At 43.5% G+C, this 19,059-nt stretch overlaps 1 protein-coding gene across 7 annotated transcripts in view; it reads right to left on the reverse strand.

Moving 5' to 3' along the window:
• LOC123764307 (uncharacterized) overlaps nt 1–19,059 on the reverse strand; it is a 275,355-nt gene that overhangs the window by 5,079 nt on the left and 251,217 nt on the right. For 5 of the 7 annotated variants that reach the window (XM_069316081.1, XM_069316083.1, XM_069316078.1 and 2 more), the window contains exons 2-10: nt 14,878–15,007; nt 13,974–14,182; nt 12,619–12,813; nt 11,002–11,151; nt 5,489–5,640; nt 4,731–4,875; nt 3,640–3,770; nt 2,163–2,322; nt 94–577 (exon numbers count right to left, since the gene is read on the reverse strand). In XM_069316081.1, coding sequence (XP_069172182.1) covers nt 94–577; nt 2,163–2,322; nt 3,640–3,770; nt 4,731–4,875; nt 5,489–5,640; nt 11,002–11,151; nt 12,619–12,813; nt 13,974–14,182; nt 14,878–15,007 — 1,756 coding nt within the window. The remainder of the gene's footprint in view (nt 1–93; nt 578–2,162; nt 2,323–3,639; nt 3,771–4,730; nt 4,876–5,488; nt 5,641–11,001; nt 11,152–12,618; nt 12,814–13,973; nt 14,183–14,877; nt 15,008–19,059) is intronic. The other 2 variants (XM_069316079.1, XM_069316077.1) reach the window with 1 other exon arrangement.

Genomic DNA, 19,059 nt, shown 5'->3' on the forward strand with positions numbered 1-19,059 from the left:
ATTGATCAATTGGTTCTCAGAGCACATCGACATATCAATATATTTTAGTATGTCATGAAAACGGTAAGTTGAGATATCTAATAGTGACGGAACCTGGTTATGTTGGCCATATTTTCACCGTCCTGCCAAGCCTCCAGTAAGAACTCTTGCGGGAAACCACCATCAAAGCCTTCGTAACAGGTGACAGTGAGGGATGAGGTGTGTGCACTGTATTCTTGGTCGGTACGGACGGTAGGGGTGGCCGAACAGTTGGCAGGGGTGTCAGGGGGCCCTGCAGGTACCAGAGTCACTACACAGGGCGTCCTCTGCCGACCAATAGTGTTGCCAGCACGGCACAACACCTCCCCATAGTCCTCTGGCATGAGAGGAGTCACCACGACGCTGGAGGAGAGTCCATCTTTCCTTACACTCTGGTCAGCCACTTGGCGTTCTATACCATTCTCCAGGCGCCTCACCCACTCCCACGTCACACCCTGGGCGGGGTCAGCCTCCACCATGCAGGTGATGATGGTGGGCGTGCCTCTGGCCACACCCTGGACACGCTGGAGCACGCCACCAGCACACACTGGAGAGTCTGCTGGCAAGAGGTTATCAAACTCAACGTGGTCTCACATGTAAACATTATATAATGCTTAATGCATTAAACAGTGCTTTAATTCTTCTCTCTTCTCTACCTATCACCTTTCCCTTCGCCCCACCTATCATCTCCCACTTATCTCTCTCCTCTACCAATCACCTCCTCCTCAGCAGGTCTTTATGCCAGAGAACAAGAATTCAACACAAGACAATAAACAAAGTTTTAAAACCATACATTAAAATGAGGACAGGTTCACAAACAAAGCAAAAGAGCTCAGTGAACATACATAGGACCAAAGTATAGATTACTGAAGTCATTACAAGTGACTTCACTTATATTATAAGTGCCTGTTTATATATACTTTTGACTTGTATCGAAGTCCCCCTCCCCCAGGATCGACCTACTGACCCTCCCCAGGATGTAACCCCACAACAGTTACCTAACTCCCGGGTAACTATTTATTTCTTCATGAATAGGTGCATTAGGTTAAAGGAAACGTGCCCAACCATTTCTGTCTTACCAAGAAATCAAACCTGGGATCTCTGATTGTGAGTCGAGAACGAAGTCAACTGGAATCATGGCAAAAACAATCATCCTAGACTTCCACATAATAAAGAGCAATAGAGATGAATTTAGATTTTTTTAATGGTGAACTATTTTATTGCAGACAATACAATACAAGTGGCAATAGTAGGCACACATGACGAAACAACAGACAGGTTAGATAATTATAAGAGAGAATCATCACGGTAACTGTAATCATTATAGAGATTAAACAATCATTTGGAGCAATGTGAGGCATTTACGCCAATGGTCAAGTGGCTCCCAGACATTTACTTGCCTTAACCCCTACTCAGTTACAATGATTTTCTCATTGATATATCGTGCCATTGTGATTTATTTGTATTATTATAGAGCTTACTACAGCAGTTGCAACACCTTTAGTCTTGGGTGATATTTACGAGGTCAAGGAAGACTTGGAACACAAGAGGCTTCGGTAGAGAGACATAGAAAAAGAAACTACTAGATGAAAAAATAGGAATTTCTTAAAATTCTTGTTACCACCCCCATTGTACTCACCTAGTTGTGCTTGCGGGGTTAAGCTCTGTCTCTTTGGTCCCGCCTCTCAACTGTCAATCAACTGGTGTACAGATTCCTGGGCTCTATCATATCTACATTTGAAACTGTGTATGGAGTCAGCCTCCACCATCATACCAACACTGTGTGTGTGTGTGTGTGTGTGTGTGTGTGTGTGTGTGTGTGTGTGTGTGTGTGTGTGTGTGTGTGTGTGTGTGTGTGTGTGTGTGTGCCTGCCTGTCTATCTCTCCATCTGTGAGTGTCCAACCACTTGGGCTGGACGGTAGAGCGACGATCTCGCGTCATGCAGTTCGGCGTTCAATCCCAGACCGTCCAAGTGGTTGGGCACACTTTCCTTCCCTCCCTCCTAACCCAAATCCTTATCCAGACCCCTTTCAAGTGCTATATAGTCGTAATGGCTTGGCGCTTCCCCTCCCCCCCCCCCTGATAGTTCCCTAGTTCCATCTGTGTGTGCAGGTGTGGGTGTCTGAGACACAGGGACACCTACAGCGAACAGTAAGATGAACAGCGTTACTGGTGTTCCGGCCTTGCATATTGGCGGCGGCGCAGGTGTAGGAGCCCGAGTGTCGCCGTCGGAGTCGCCTCAGCACCAGGCTCAGGCCGCTCACCACCACACCCTCGCTCACCTTGTGTACCACCTCCGCCCCCTGCAGGAGAGCCACCAGTTAGTAGGGTCCCAGACACACTTGACAAATGGAATTCACTGTTAATAAATGTCACATTATGGAATGTAAAATAGACAATAGGCCACACACACAATCTACAAATAATGTGAAAAAGGTTTAGGAATCTCTGATAAAGAGAGACATAAGGGTGGGAGAGAAAACTATCACCTGAAGACCACACAGAGAACATTGGGCCGAGGAGCCTATGCTACACTTTCCAACTTTAAAATCGCTTTTAAGAACATGGATGAAGAAATATTAAAGAAATTGTTCACGGTCTTCGTGAGACCAAAATTGGAATATACAGCGGTTGTATGGTGCCCATATCTTAAGAGGCACATTAATAAACCGGAAATGATGCACAGGAATGACACTAAATGGTTCCCTGAACTGAAAAGCAAGAACTACGAGGAGAGGCAAGAGGCATTAAATATACTGAAGATAGAAGAAAAAGAGGTGATATGATCATTACATACAAGATAGAAACAGGTATTGACAAAATTGACAAAGAAGAATTTTTGAAGACTGCAACTTCAAGAACAAAAGGGAATACGTTCAAATAAGGAAACTAAGCAGCCTAAAAAATAACCCAGCCTCCTGATAAGACTACTTCTTGTAACTATGTGAACGATCAATCAAATATCTAAGTGATAAACAAATAGAAAGTAGAATTTGGTACTATTTATTTTATAGTCTGGAAAAATTAAAGCTAAAACCCAAACTTAAAATTCCTAGGCCTAGTATAGCACATATATATGTGCTCAACCGCTTCTTTACTGATAGGAGATTGATCCAAGATCCACTGATTGTGAGCCAAAGATGTAGACCACTGTGCTAGAGGTAAGAACAGTCTCCCGATGTTTGGTGGAGAGGAAGTAACTCCAGTGGCAGACTATAGCTGTGATCGCTCGGCCACATGACAAGTAGACACAACCAATGAGAAGAACTAGCCATGTAAAGCTACACGACAGATATAAACAGAAGCACATGACAGAAATGAAGGCAACATCATGGAAGAGGTAGACAGAGCCATGAGATAGAGGTAGACAGCTATGAAACAGAAGCAGACAGAGCCATGAGATAGAGGTAGACAGAGCCATGAGATAGAGGTGGTCAGAGCCTGAAACAGAAGTAGACAGAGCTATGAGATAGAGGTAGACAGAGCCATGAGATTGAGGTGGACAGAGCCATGAAACAGGTAGACAGAGCCATGAAACAGAGGTAGACAGAGTCACGAGGTGGAGTTAGAGCCACATGACAAAGAGTGAGAGAGAGAGAGCCAGCGACTGGGAGACGTACATTGTGGTACCAGTCGATGCGGTTGATGACGGGGTTTGCCCGGATGGAACACTCGAAGAACACATCATCTCCTTCCTTGACGAGGCTGGCGTCCAGGTGTCGGCTGAGCGCCAGACTCACGACAGGAGTATCTGCAAGTATACTGGCGATGAGTGCTGGCTAGTGAACGATGAGTGAGATATATCTGGATGAATCTCATGTTCAATAGTGGATGAATAGACTTGTATTAGCAAGTAGCTGGATGGGTGTAAGGAGACACATGAATGAGGTACACTGATAAAGTAAAGGTTTCTGTAGCTAACGATAACAGCAAGATATAACAGATATCTTTATGCCCCTCACACTGCTATCTGTCATTTCCCTCCTATGCCCCAATTGCCATATGAAGTTTCTTCCCTTGCTCAAGGTTGATAAGTATTGTATATAATGAATTCTATGCCATATTTTGCATATTATATATTATCATGATATTATTATTATTATTATTACACAAGGAAATCACACTAACATGATATATCAGTAAGAAAATAAATTGCAGTAATTCGGGGATTCAAATCAGTATTCCATTCACCTGGGCCCTAGGAGACTCGAACCCTGGACCCCACGTGTGTGAGGCAGAAGCTCTATCAATCAAGCTATTGAGTAGTCTTAATAAGGAAAGTTTTCTTATGAAACCAGTATATCCTGCGTACTCCCAGCCACACGCCCTAACCCACTGGACCATGATACAATATAAGTAGTTTACTGTAGACAGCGTATAGTGGAAGAACTGCTACACCTACACCAGTTGTAGACAGCGTATAGTGGAAGAACTGCTACACCTACACCAGTTGTAGACAGCGTATAGTGGAAGAACTGCTACACCTACACCAGAGTGTACATGGGTAATGGTAGCAGCTCGGTGCCTCAAGGCCCCGAGAGGATTCAGTAGGATCCTAGGATAAATTAGTTTTAGCATATCGTTGTCCAGTGGGTTAAGGCATGTGGCTAGGAGTACCCAGATTGCTGGTTCGAATCCCCACATTACTCCAACTGGTTTTTCATTATTATTACTATTATTGGTGGGGTTACCAGAGATAATTAATACTCACAGTAGACCTTGAGCTTAATGGAGTGAGTGAGGGTGAGTGAGGGGAGGTGGGGGTTGGTGGCGGTGCAGGCGAGGGTGGCGCCGTCGTGGTCCCGGTCAACCTCCACCGTCAGCGTCGCCGTCGTCACCTTCCCGCCCTCCTCATACTGTCCCAACAATGAGGATTTTAGTGACACTCTCCACAGCAAAACACTTGGGCATCCTTATTCCTCATTACCTGCTTTATTACCAGATCAACGCGTGCTGTTTGGGACTAGTTGACAGGGAAATCATAGTTTGCTTCCTATTCATGACAGTAGGGCTAACTTAAGAAAGCTATAATGAGGCGTGGAATTATTGATGCTGGTCAATGGGTAGGTTGTAACATTAATAATCTCGTTTCAGCTGCATAACAGGTTAAAGCATAAAATAATCACCGAATTAGAGATAATTGAACCAATAGTAAAAGGGCCATTTGGGCCCTTTGTACAGTACCATTGTACATGTATATTTTGGCAGGCACATTGCAGGTCAACTGTTGGTGAGATATGAGACCAGCTCGCCGCTGCTACCCTCCTGTTCTTCATAATATCCTTCTTTAACCCACGTCAAACTTGTCACTGTCGGCTAAATGATTGCATGCCCTTATGTGACAATCCACCCTGCGAGATAGTGATCTTAGTATCCTTAGCCATCCTTCATATAAGCTACTACATCTACATACATTCCGACATACCAAAATACAGTATGCAAATTACAATAAAACAAAAAGATACTTACCGCGTGAGAGACGTGTGTGAGACGAGAGTGTCCCCGCCACCAGGTGACTTGTGCAGGAGGGTGGGATCCCACAGCCCGACACACCAACCTTAGTGTCTGACCGGCAGACACAGGCCCTCCGGACCCCAGAATCCTCACCTCCAGCGGCGGTACTGTAAACACACACAATACTACCTTCACAGACGACGCCAGAGTACTTGGTAGGACATGAAGGTTTAGACATCATGAGGTGACATGCAGGTGACTAGTCTCGATTAAACCAAGATGCAAGAATACTTGTCAGAGGGATATATATATATATATATATATATATATATATATATATATATATATATATATATATATATATATATATATATATATAATATATATATATATATATATATATATATATATATATATAATATATATATATATATATATATATATATATATATATATATATATATATATATATATATATATATATATATATATATATATATATATATATATATATATATATATATGTTTCATTGAATATGACCGCATATTCTGTTTTTATTATTTTCTGGTTTAGGGCTTCTATCCCTCTAACTATTTTCTTAGCATCAGGGCTTAATTGAAATAGGAGTTCTCCAAAACTCATTTTCGTACTTTTAAGGTGAAGAAAAGAAGTGATTTACTATAGAGTGTATTACACTTATTTGTATAATTTGCACGACGTTTCGAACCTCCATGGTTCATTCTCAAGTGAACAGATCTTACAATACTAGTTGATTTTATACCCGCATTAGGTCAGGTGATAACATTGGGGGATACATAAGGGATAAACATAGGGGCTGCAGAAGGCTTATTGGCCCATACGAGGCATCTCCTATCTAAACACAAAGATTAATCCAGTGTAATTGGCCTGTTATGTTGGCCATTGTCTTCTGTGTTGGCATCGATATGTTCTTGTCTTGTCCTTACTCTCATGGTGGGTAGAGTAAATAGTTCCGTGATTTGGGTGTTCATGGTAGGTCGCTCTATTCTTATGTGAATTGCCTCAAGAATTTGTAATCTTCTTGAATCTTGGGTTTTGTCTATTATGCAAGTATTCTTGTTCAACATTTCTCTTGTTAGAGTAATGTCATGGGCTTGTCTCATGTGATTCCTAGGGGCACCAGATTGAAGATGGCATGTCAAACGCCTCGTCAGCTTGGTCGACGTCATACCTATGTACTTACATTGAAGGTTACATCCTTCGTGGGGGCAAGTGTACATGTATACAACGCTTGACTGCTGTAGAGGGTTCTCCGTCGGCTTCGGGCTGTTTTTGATAAGGAGTTCGGAAGTCTTCTTGGTTTTGTAGAATATTATCAGGTTTATGTTTTGGTTAGGAGTAGTGCTTTTTACTCCTTTACGGATTATTTCTTTCATTATTCTTTCCTCTTTTATATGTTCACTGTGCATGGTTGATTTGTAATATAATTTTATTGGGGGTGTTGTGGTTTCTGTTCTAGGTTCTGAATTATACCAACGGTCCAAGTGTCTTCTTATAGCAGCGTTTATTTCCGCGTTGCTATATCCGTTGTTCACCAATACCTGAGTTACTCTTTCACACTCTCTACTCACGTTGCTCCATTCAGAGCAGTGGGTAAGCGCTCGACGAATATAAGCATTGAGAACACTGGCTTTGTATCTTTGGGGGCACTCACTTCTACCGTTCAGGCATAATCCTATGTTGGTGGGCTTGGTATATACGTTGGTGCACTTCTTTTCTTCACCTTAAAAGTACGAAAATGAGTTTTGGAGAACTCCTATTTCAATTAAGCCCTGATGCTAAGAAAATAGTTAGAGGGATAGAAGCCCTAAACCAGAAAATAATAAAAACAGAATATGCGGTCATATTCAATGAAACATGTTTGAAAGAAAACCTGCTGCCAGTATACACCAATATAAACCCACATGACCCAGCAGTCCGCAATACAGAGTTTACCTATAGGTATAGGCAAGAGCTCATTCGGCATCAACTAAACAAGAAGAAGGAAGCCCTCCAAACCTTTATAGAGCAGGCGGAGCATCTGTTAAACAAATGGACCCAGTACGACATCCCTATCCAACTCAAGCAAACCATCAACAGTGAACTATTTAACCTGAAACAACAACATAAAACTCTTGTAGAAACAAAGACACTCCGTAAGTTAACATCCCTAAACGGTGGACAGCTAAAAATCCCTCGTCCTAAAGACGGCTACTTTAACCTGACTTCTTATGATCTTACCCAGGACCAACGAGACCTCTTAAATCTTGGTCTAAATTGTCAATTCTTATCTAAACCAAAGATGCATCAAAAACGCCTGGAAATCGAAATGCTTCTGGACGATATCCATAAGCTAGAAGACAACAAAAAAGTCATCACCACTGACACACTTCAAGCTGAACTACTTGCAGAAGCAGGGAAAAAACGAGGAACATATTCATATACAATCTTAACCCCACGACTCAAAGAAGCAGCGAAACAACTAAAAAATCTGAAAGACGTAACAATAAGAAAAGCCGACAAAACAGCAGCATATGTATTGATTCCTACCCATGAATACATGAACAAAATTAGCGACATCCTAAGTGACGACTCCAAATTTCAACGAATCACGAGGAACCCCGTAGAAGACCTTAAGCGGAAAGTAAACAAAACAATTACAGCAATCAACGCAAAGAAAGGTAGTGTGCATTTCAATAAACTTCAAGGCGACTATGGCTTAGGATATGCCTACGGCAATGTTAAGACGCATAAACCAGGTAACCCACTACGCCCTATAATCAGCCAAATACCAACCCCAACTTATCACCTGGCAAAGAAACTCAATGAACTCCTAACTCCATACACTCCAAGTAAGTTTAGTCTACAATCATCAGCAGATTTCCTAGAATTGATCAAATCTACCCAGCCCGATGGAATCATCGCTTCCCTGGACGTTGAATCCCTTTTTACCAACGTCCCAGTCGACACAACCATAGGAATGATACTGGACAGAGTATACAGAGACGAGAACACCCCCAAATTAGACATACCTGAGCCACACTTGAAAAGTCTTCTCGAAGCATGTACAAAAGAAGCCCCTTTCATCAGTCCACAAGGAGACATGTATTTACAAATAGACGGAGTAGCAATGGGCTCCCCCTTAGGAGTTTTATTTGCTAATTTTTATATGGGAACCATCGAAGATAGGGTCTTCAGTAGCAGACAAAAACCAACTGTATACTGCCGTTATGTAGATGACATATTCGTAATAGTAAAAGACTCAGATGAACTAATTGACCTAAAAAGACACCTAGAGAGAGAGTCAGTACTCCGATTTACACATGAAAATAGTGAAAATAACAGTCTGCCATTCTTGGATGTACTAATAACAAAAACAGGAACCTCTTTAAGCACCAACGTATATACCAAGCCCACCAACATAGGATTATGCCTGAACGGTAGAAGTGAGTGCCCCCAAAGATACAAAGCCAGTGTTCTCAATGCTTATATTCGTCGAGCGCTTACCCACTGCTCTGAATGGAGCAACGTGAGTAGAGAGTTTGAAAGAGTAACTCAGGTATTGGTGAACAACGGATATAGCAACGCGGAAATAAACGCTGCTATAAGAAGACACTTGGACCGTTGGTATAATTCAGAACCTAGAACAGAAACCACAACACCCCCAATAAAATTATATTACAAATCAACCATGCACAGTGAACATATAAAAGAGGAAAGAATAATGAAAGAAATAATCCGTAAAGGAGTAAAAAGCACTACTCCTAACCAAAACATAAACCTGATAATATTCTACAAAACCAAGAAGACTTCCGAACTCCTTATCAAAAACAGCCCGAAGCCGACGGAGAACCCTCTACAGCAGTCAAGCGTTGTATACATGTACACTTGCCCCCACGAAGGATGTAACCTTCAATGTAAGTACATAGGTATGACGTCGACCAAGCTGACGAGGCGTTTGACATGCCATCTTCAATCTGGTGCCCCTAGGAATCACATGAGACAAGCCCATGACATTACTCTAACAAGAGAAATGTTGAACAAGAATACTTGCATAATAGACAAAACCCAAGATTCAAGAAGATTACAAATTCTTGAGGCAATTCACATAAGAATAGAGCGACCTACCATGAACACCCAAATCACGGAACTATTTACTCTACCCACCATGAGAGTAAGGACAAGACAAGAACATATCGATGCCAACACAGAAGACAATGGCCAACATAACAGGCCAATTACACTGGATTAATCTTTGTGTTTAGATAGGAGATGCCTCGTATGGGCCAATAAGCCTTCTGCAGCCCCTATGTTTATCCCTTATGTATCCCCCAATGTTATCACCTGACCTAATGCGGGTATAAAATCAACTAGTATTGTAAGATCTGTTCACTTGAGAATGAACCATGGAGGTTCGAAACGTCGTGCAAATTATACAAATAAGTGTAATACACTCTATAGTAAATCACTTCTTTTCTTCACCTTAAAAGTACGAAAATGAGTTTTGGAGAACTCCTATTTCAATTAAGCCCTGATGCTAAGAAAATAGTTAGAGGGATAGAAGCCCTAAACCAGAAAATAATAAAAACAGAATATGCGGTCATATTCAATGAAACATGTTTGAAAGAAAACCTGCTGCCAGTATACACCAATATATATATATATATATATATATATATATATATATATATATATATATATATATATATATATATATATATATATATATATATATATATTAGTGTGTTTATGTATAATTGCTTTATGTATAGTTAGGGTAAGTTATGATAGATGCTTTATATATGTAAGCAATTATATGTAATTGTAGTATGTGGTCGGGAACATCGATCTGAGGACGTCAGCGAAGCACAATTCAAGAAATGTTTAAATGTCATCTGTTGTGAGTCGTGTGTAAACCGTTTTTCATTCATAAACAGGGGGTTTGGCGGGTGCATGGAATCACTTTTGGATCTTTGTTTGGAGGACGGGCTGTGTAAAGTGTTTCTCATTCATAAACAGGGGGTTTGGCGGCTGGATTAGCGTCTAATTGGCCAAGATTCAATCCGTCCTCCAAACAAAGACCCAAAAGTGATTCCATGCACCCGCCAAATCCCAGCTGTTTATGAATGAAAAACGGTTTACACACGACTCACAACTGATGACGTCCGAACACTTCCGGAACAAGTGCTTCACTGACGACTTTTGTTCGAACCACAACGCTGTAAATGCTTCACCCACGTACTACAAATACAAATAATCGCCATCAGAACCTAAACACCTAAGCTAACCTATGCCTATATATGCACAATATGCTAATATATTATAATATTAATTTATATTTGAGAAAATTCCTGCTTTGAATGAACAGCATGTAAAAATATATGAATGCGTCTGTGGGGTCGACCGCTGGGCAGGAGACGTCGACCCCACGTAGACCGTGGGGTCCCCCGTAGACAGATAAGTATAAGTGTGGATAGGTAAGTAACATTCACACCAGACTGATACTCACAGGTAATATTGAGCGTGACTGAAGTTGAGCGGGGTTGAAGGATGGCGTTGGCGTGGGTGGGTGCGGGCGTGTGGGCGTGGCAGGTAAGAGTGGCTGCCTGCATCTCCCTCGTCGCCTCCACCACCACCGTTGCCTGCACTGACGTCGCTTCTGGAGAGAATATATCGCTTAGTTATACGGTTATTTCAGCGAGGAGAACCATCGCGAGAAGACGTCTCTATAGTCATTGTACTAAACTGATTATGGCAATGTTATGTCATTGGGTGGTTATAGATAGGAGCTGCCTCGTATAGGCCAATAGGCCTTCTGCAGTTACCTTGTTCTTATGTTCTTATGTTCCGTTGATGCTAAGACATGCAGTCAATGCAGGCAGGAGAACCGTCGCACGAGGACGTCTCTAGCGTGTCATGTCTGATGTTTAACCGATTGTGACAATGTTCCGTTCAGGAAACCCTCTAAGTTTAATTTTTATCTTGTGCCTAAACGCAAAATAAAATGTGATGATAAGAAAAGTTCAGCTTCGTAAGGAGAAGAATGAGAAACACCCACGCAGTCCTCAAGAGAGATGAGAAGTCTCCGGAAACACGAACATGAGGACTGAGGCAAAGTAAAGTAAGAAGAAAGTTGTGAGATTTTGAAAGTTCAAATCCTTCATTGTCTTACAAGGAGAATGCTACATGGAAAAAGTTATCAAGGATCAAAGTTATATAAATTGCAAGCCAGGAATAACTAGAATCATTGACACTACATTCTACGAAAACTTTATGACTATTTGATCAGGTACATGGAATGGCCATTGTGCAACAAGGACAGCGAAATAAGACACAAATGTGTTTCTTTCGGCTGCCTTGGGTGATATAATTAATGTGATGGACAACTTGTTGATTATAAAAGCGAACCTATTTTGTCTCCCTCAGCACAGAACATGTTATTAAGGACATTATCAGGAGAAAGCACCATAAAGTCAGTACGACTATAGAGAACTTGGAAGGGATATGAGGATAGGGATCTGAGATAAGACGGAGGAAAGAAATGATGCCTAGCCACTTGGGCAGTCGGGGATTGAACGCCAACCTGAAAGAAACAGGACCATCGCTCTACCGGCCAGTCCAAGTGGTTATAGGGGAAATAATATGGGAAAATGTAGGAGAGAGTACATTCCTGTCAATTATATGGTAGTTGTAGAATGAATGAAGTCACTATCGACCTAACGATTTACGAGCTATGAAGAGCTAACTGGTCGACCGTAACACTGATCACAGTGTGTTGAGGACGATATCATAGCTCTTCGCACCTCGTAACTTCTGTGTGTTTCTAAGTAAATACCGACTAAGCCACCATGAGTGAGATGGGAAATACAGCTCTTGTAAGTTGGTGCTGAAGTGTTCTACGAGTCCTGGCCCAGGTCAGGTATGTGGCGGGTGTGTACCACATGTGGGGAAGTAGCGGATGTGGGCTGAGCATGTGGATGAAAGTACTGGATGTGTTTGTTGTTGTTTTAGACTCAGCTACTGGGACCAACAAGTTGCAAGCAGCAGGGGCTATGGTGAGCCCGTCGTACTTACCTGGCACAGGAGATGATATTGATGTGGAGTATGTGTGTGGCGGGGTTAGTACCTGATGTGGGGTTTGTGGTGGAGCTGGTGACCTGGTTGGGAAGCCTGGAGCCACGCCACCACCAGGTCAGGACAGGTGGGGGTCGGCCGCCCACACTACGACACACCACCTGCACCATCTCCCCCTCACCCAGGGGGCCCAGGTCCCCGGGCACGCCCACGCCGCCCCACAACACCACGGGCGGCCCGGCCGGAACTGTAGAAATACACTGTTGTCAGTATTATATATATCACTTCTTGTGTAGCGAAAGAAATTCAGACAAAAATATACAAATTCAAGGTTCCAAGGCATGATAAGGTTCCAGGGCATGATAAGGCTCCAGGACATGATAAGGCTCCAGGGCATGATAAGGCCCACAGGACTGACTGTGGGCTCATTATAAATTTTCACCCAAGTTATTGTGATTTTTTTCTGCATATCATTCTAACTTATTAACATATATGATGACTGTTACAACACGGTGAGATTTTTAGAGAAAATATTTGACTATCGAGTCTCTAGGCCTATTGAAGGGATCCTCACAGCATAGGCTGTTCTCTCCATTATCTCTCCGTACAAAATGCAGCGGTTTAGCCTAACCAGAGGCGTCGGAACCTGGGGCCAGATTCACGAAAGCACTTACGCAAGCACTTACGAACGTGTCCATCTTTCCTCAATCTTTGACGGCTTTGGTTACATTTAATAAACAGTTTACAAGCATGAAAACTTCCCATTCAACTGTTGTTATTGTTATAAACAGCCTCCTGGTGCTTCGGAGCTCATTAACTGTTTAATAATTGTAAACAAAGTCGCCAAAGATTGAGAAAAGATGTACAGGTTCGTAAGTGCTTGCGTAACTGCTTTCGTGAATCTGGTCCCTAGGCAACCCACTAACCTGTGGAAGCAGATCATTAGGGCCCATGTAGCGTCAATATTGCCGTGTTCTGAACTTCCCTAAACCACCGCATTTTTAACGCTCGTGTCCATAACGTAAAAGGAGTAGTGCATTCACTAAGAGGACAGGTTGGTCTTACACAGAAGGAAGAAGTGTTAAGATTAAGAACCTGAGCCAGAATTTATCACGAATTTAGATATCTACTTACGAAACCTGTACATCTTTCTTCAACCATTGCGGCTTTGTTTACATAGACGGTTTCCGAGATTGAAAACTTCACAACCCACGGTTATTGCTGTTGTAAACACCCTCGTATAGTGCTTCGGGGCTCATAAACTGTTCAATAAATGTAAACAAAGCCTCCATTATTGCGGAAAGATGTACAAGTTTCGTATGCGGTTGGGTAATTAATGAATCCTGGCCGCGGCACACCTGTTAAGGAGCTGTCGGCTGAGGTGTGTGGTCAGGTGTGTGTACTCACTGACGACGGTGAGGTTGACGACGGAGGTGGTGGAGGGAGAGAGTCTGTAGTCCACCCGGCAGGTGTAGAGGCCCTGGTCGTGGGCGTGGGCGGGCTCCAGCACTAGTGTTGGGGGGTGGGCGTGGGCGGTGAAGAACGCCCGCCCACCCAGCACACCCTCGTTAGCCCACCTCTGTCCGGCCTCGAATTCCCCAACCCTGGCATCATAGCTGTGAACGAGAGAACACTGACGACTCCAGCACACACCTTCACCAATGTCAACTAAACTGGTGAATACTGAATTCAAATACTCAAAATAGTTTACTTCATGTGGTATATACAAATGTAGCATTATAGATACAAAGGTCTCTATATTAACAAGCCTATAGAAGAAGTCACATATCCTTCACAACACAAAACCATCAGAAACACAACATTCTACAAGGTTTGTTTGTATTGGAGGACGTCTCTAGACCCTAGAACACAAAGGCAGACAGAGCCACACCATGAGAAACAGTCACATCATGAGAGACAGGACCACACAATATGAGAGAGAGAGAGAGACACTAGAAAATAGGAGAATGATGACAGTAAATACAACACGAAACGCTTATATAAGTAGAGAAAATACAATAAATGAGGAGTCAGGCAGTAAGCTTAAATATTTAGACAACATAAACCTAATATCAACAGTGTTGTGAACAGTCGCTAGTCAAACTATGGTCACTAAGATCAAGTGCGACAACCAGGCCTACACAGAGCTACAGAGGCATAGTTAGCCAGCATTTGCAGTCATATAAAGTTATAATTATAATTCCAGGCTTGGGTTTTGTCGGCTGACATCATAGCCTTGTCGTTCTTGTTGACGGGGGAGGTGTTACCTGTTGACGGGGGATGTGTTACCTGTTGACGGGGGAGGTGTTACCTGTAGACGGGGAAGGTGTTGCTGGACAGGTACCATAGCACCAAGAGAGGCTGGTCGTCGACCACCTTAGGAGAGGGAGGACACGGCAGCTCCGCCCGCCCGCCGCTCACCGCCCACACCGACGTCACTCCTGTGGTGGGCGGCATACATGTTAGTGTGTGTACATGAGAGAGAGAGAGAAAGAGTTGTTCTATGTTCTTGTAGGGGTCCATAAGTGAGGACGTGGTTTTAGGGGGTCAGTTACCAGAGGAGGAGCACCGTTACTCAGCGTCATATTCATGAAGCCTCATTCATCTCAGAGCCTGGGTAATGCATCCACGAGTGTGGCACCTCCACGACCACCATCCATCAACATCATCTCCGAGTGTTGATTTAATGGTGATTCTTCATCTTACATCTCCACAATACACAAGGGGCCCTCCTGAACTGGTCATTGTGCTGGACCGGTTAGCAGGTGGGAATATGAGTGGTGAAAGGAAGAGGAGGTGGTGATGGAAGAGGAGAAGGTGGAAGAGTAGGAGTAGAATTGGAGAAGACAGGAAGAATGAGGGATGGAGAGATGGAGACCCATTAAAACTGTCATTTGATGAGAACTCTTAGATGAAACTGAAGAAAGGAGAAGAGTACACACAGGAACTAGCAGATCCATTGTTTACCACGATGACATTTGTCAAACAAAACATGTGTATGGGGCAAGTAACACTATCAGTAGACTAACAGACGTTGGCACAGCTCCTACACGATTTGGCTACAGGTAACTGGCAGTTCAGCTTGTATAAGGATCTAGATGAAGTAAAAATGTTTGGATAATGACTGGGACACACGCCAGAGCATTACATCTTAAACTATGATCAAATTGAGCCATTTAGTGATAAATTTAAACTCACGCTGCATGAAATGGCAAACCATCATATTACAAATGATAAAATATCTGAAATCCTTGCACTGTAGCCATGTTTCACTTCTAGTAGATAAATGACGTATGATATGTAGGAACAAGCGGTGCAGTGTGAAGATTAATAATAATAAACAGCAGCTCTTCAATGACCCTGTAATATCCCCATACCTAAATATTTTATTAGCAAAAGACCTATCATCAATGTAAGATAATTTATGTCTGCAGATATTGCAAGGAAGGCTTTGTAGCTAACTGACACTATCAGTATAAGGTGTGCAAATTAGATGAAAATGTTAATGTTCAAACCTCCGCTGAGGTCTGATTAAGACCTTTTGTTCCATCTGTAATCCTTCTTGCGCTACCGCTCACACGATGATACAGTAGCAGCCTCCAGTCAAAATACAGAGGTGGAGATGCCGGCTGCGTGTTTACGCTTCATCATAAACAAACAACAGTACATGTTATGTGAGGCACGAGGAATGGCTGGCTACCCACAAAGAGTAACTCACACTTGAGGTACAATATGAGGTACCTGGAGCCTTGACACCTTCCAGTATGAGGTACCTGGAGCCTTGACACCTAGTACCACGTAGCTCTTGACACACTGTGTAACTTCATACAGTCTAGGGCAGCTGTATAAATGTCCAGGCACTTTAGTATACCATCTCTTGCCATGCACTGTGTAACCCTTCGTATAGTCTAGGACAGCTGTGTAATTAACTAGATGCCTATTTCAATGAAAGAAGGCTTGAGAGGCCTGCAGCCAGCCAACCAGCGCGTGTTGTGACCACCATTGTTGTAAGAGCTCCTCACAGACCGAAAAACTGGTCAGCTGAACATTCATATATAATAGTCTAAAATGTGCTGCGGAAAATGACGAATATTTAAAATTCACATTCTCACAACGACAGCAGCGTCCCAGTGTGGTACATATTGGGCAAAACGTGATGTTTGCCCAAGGGGATAGGCCTAACAAATTAGTAGAGGTAATGAACTAGCATGCCTTAAAATATCATGTTTAATTAGTTTGCCTCCTGGTGAAAGTGATGGAAACGAGTCAATGGCTATAGAGGCGAGAAGTGGATGTGTTGATCAGACTCATGGACCATTGAACTTATAAAAGTCAGCAAACCAGCGAACATGCAACGTTGTCAGAACCTTGTGGTTATGTTGTGTGTTTGTTGGGAAGCTTGTGGTTCGTGGGCCAGTAACTTTATCAGGGTGTATTCACTAGGTTAGTAGATGGTTGTGGGGGGGGGGGGGGGGTGTCGCTGTGGCTCTCCCTCCACACGTCAACCCTCAGGTGACCAGGGGATCGAATCGAATCGTATCAAATTCTGTACATGAAAAGATACCCGGTGGATGAGCTTGAAGTGGGTGCAGTTAAAGGTGGGTCCTTGAGGAGGGGAGTTACTTGAAGTAGGAGAGGGCCGGGGCTTGACCCACCTGCACAACGCTGTCTTGACTGGCCGGTGGTTGGGTGAGGTTCGAAGAGTTCTGGAGGCGTTGGTGTTGAGGCTATTCTGTGTTCTTGTCCGGTTCTTCATACTACTCTCATTGTATGACGAACCAGATAAGAAGACTACTTTCATTGTCTTCTTTCTTGCTGGCGGGATGGTCTTTCCCTTCTTCGTCACCGTTGTCATCCAGGCTTGTCTTCTTGTCTGCATGCTGCTGACTTCACTGGCCTTGCTGGTGGCAGACCTCCGTCACTGGTGGTGCCGTCTATGGTGGCTCTGTTTGCCTGGCTCCATTTGTACTGCCGCCTCTGGCATGGATAAAGACGGAATATTGTCTGCCATTAGAAGCTTATTCACTGTCCTGATGGACAACTTATTAAGCGACCCTGTTGGCATATAGTATTGACACTCGAACATAGGCGTTAGTGTTGGTCGCTGGTGGTGCTGGCCTGGGAGGCTCCAGCTTTGGGTGCTGGTGATGAGTGCGACTTGTCCATGCAGACAATTGGTGTTGCTGGGTGGCAACATCTTGTTTAGTTAGGCCTGGGAATTGTTCTGGGACTATGGTTGAGTAGGGCAGCCGCTGGCCGTTGAGTGGACGCTGTCCGTTTTATCGTGCGCTTTAGTTTTTCATTCCTTCTTTTCTCTTGGAGCAGAGATGTGGTTATTTGAGAGCAACATGTGGTTCTCCGCATAGGCTGCATTTTTTGGTTTTGCTGACGCAATTGTTATAATTGTGGCTCCAGACACATGCTACATCTTTCTTCTTTTTCCGTGCTATTGTTTGCGTAGTGGTAGTAACTAAACCACTTGAAGCACTATTTGGGATCGTAGTGCTTTTCCATTGATCGGTCCACTGATTTCCACTGGTCGGGTACCGAGGTAATGACGAAGCATTTGAAGTCTCTTGTTTCACGACGTCTTGAGCTTGTTCCGTAGAATCAAATGTCAGCTTTACTGTAGGCCGTGAATTGTCGTCCCTCTGGGTTAGCTGGGTCGAGAGTGCTTTGAGAGAAGGGTTCTCATCATTAATTCGTTGGACAATGATCTCTTCAGTTTCTGCCGCTATCCGTCTGTTGATTCTATAGACGAAAACCGTCCTGCCTGCTTGGTATTAATGCAGAGGAATTAGGCCTCTGCCAGTGTGGCCCTGTTGGCCGAGTCGAGAAGTTTTGTAGATGGTCATTGTTTGCGGCGATGAGAGTCGTTGTGTCCTTGAATATGTGGACCTCAACCGGTCTACGTGTGTTGCTACTTCACGCTCAGAGCGCTGTAGGAGAAGCCTGACTTTCACTTTTCTTGGCACGTGCAGTATTACCTTCATTTCCAGCCTCAGGTGAACACGGTACTCCTCGTGCAACGTCTCAACCACTCGGATTACCAGTGGGCGCTACCTCTGTGTGTATTTACTATTTGTGTCTGCAGAATTGAGCTATAATAACTCTTGGACCCCCGCCTTTCTAACCAATATATTTTTCCTCTATAATATGTCTACTACATATATTTTTCTCTAACACACGCACACACCCCCAGGAAGCAGCCCATAGCAGCTGTCTAACTCCTAGATACCTATTTACTTTTAGGTGAACAGGCCACCAGGGTGAAAGAAACTCTGCCTATTTGTTTTTGCCTCTGCCGGGGATCGAATCTGGGCCCTTAAGACTACGACCCCAGAACGCTGTCCACTCAGTCGCGTGTGTGTGCTTCTGCTGGCAGGTGAGCAGTGAACGCAGGAGGGGAGGGGTAGCGGGCGTTCAACCTCTCCCCCCTCACACACACACGTGAAGCCTCAGGGGGGAGGGGGCAGAGGGTGGGGGGACTCAT

Source organism: Procambarus clarkii, chromosome 82, assembly GCF_040958095.1.
Source record: "Procambarus clarkii isolate CNS0578487 chromosome 82, FALCON_Pclarkii_2.0, whole genome shotgun sequence".
In the NCBI taxonomy this organism is placed as follows: Eukaryota; Metazoa; Arthropoda; class Malacostraca; order Decapoda; family Cambaridae; genus Procambarus; species Procambarus clarkii.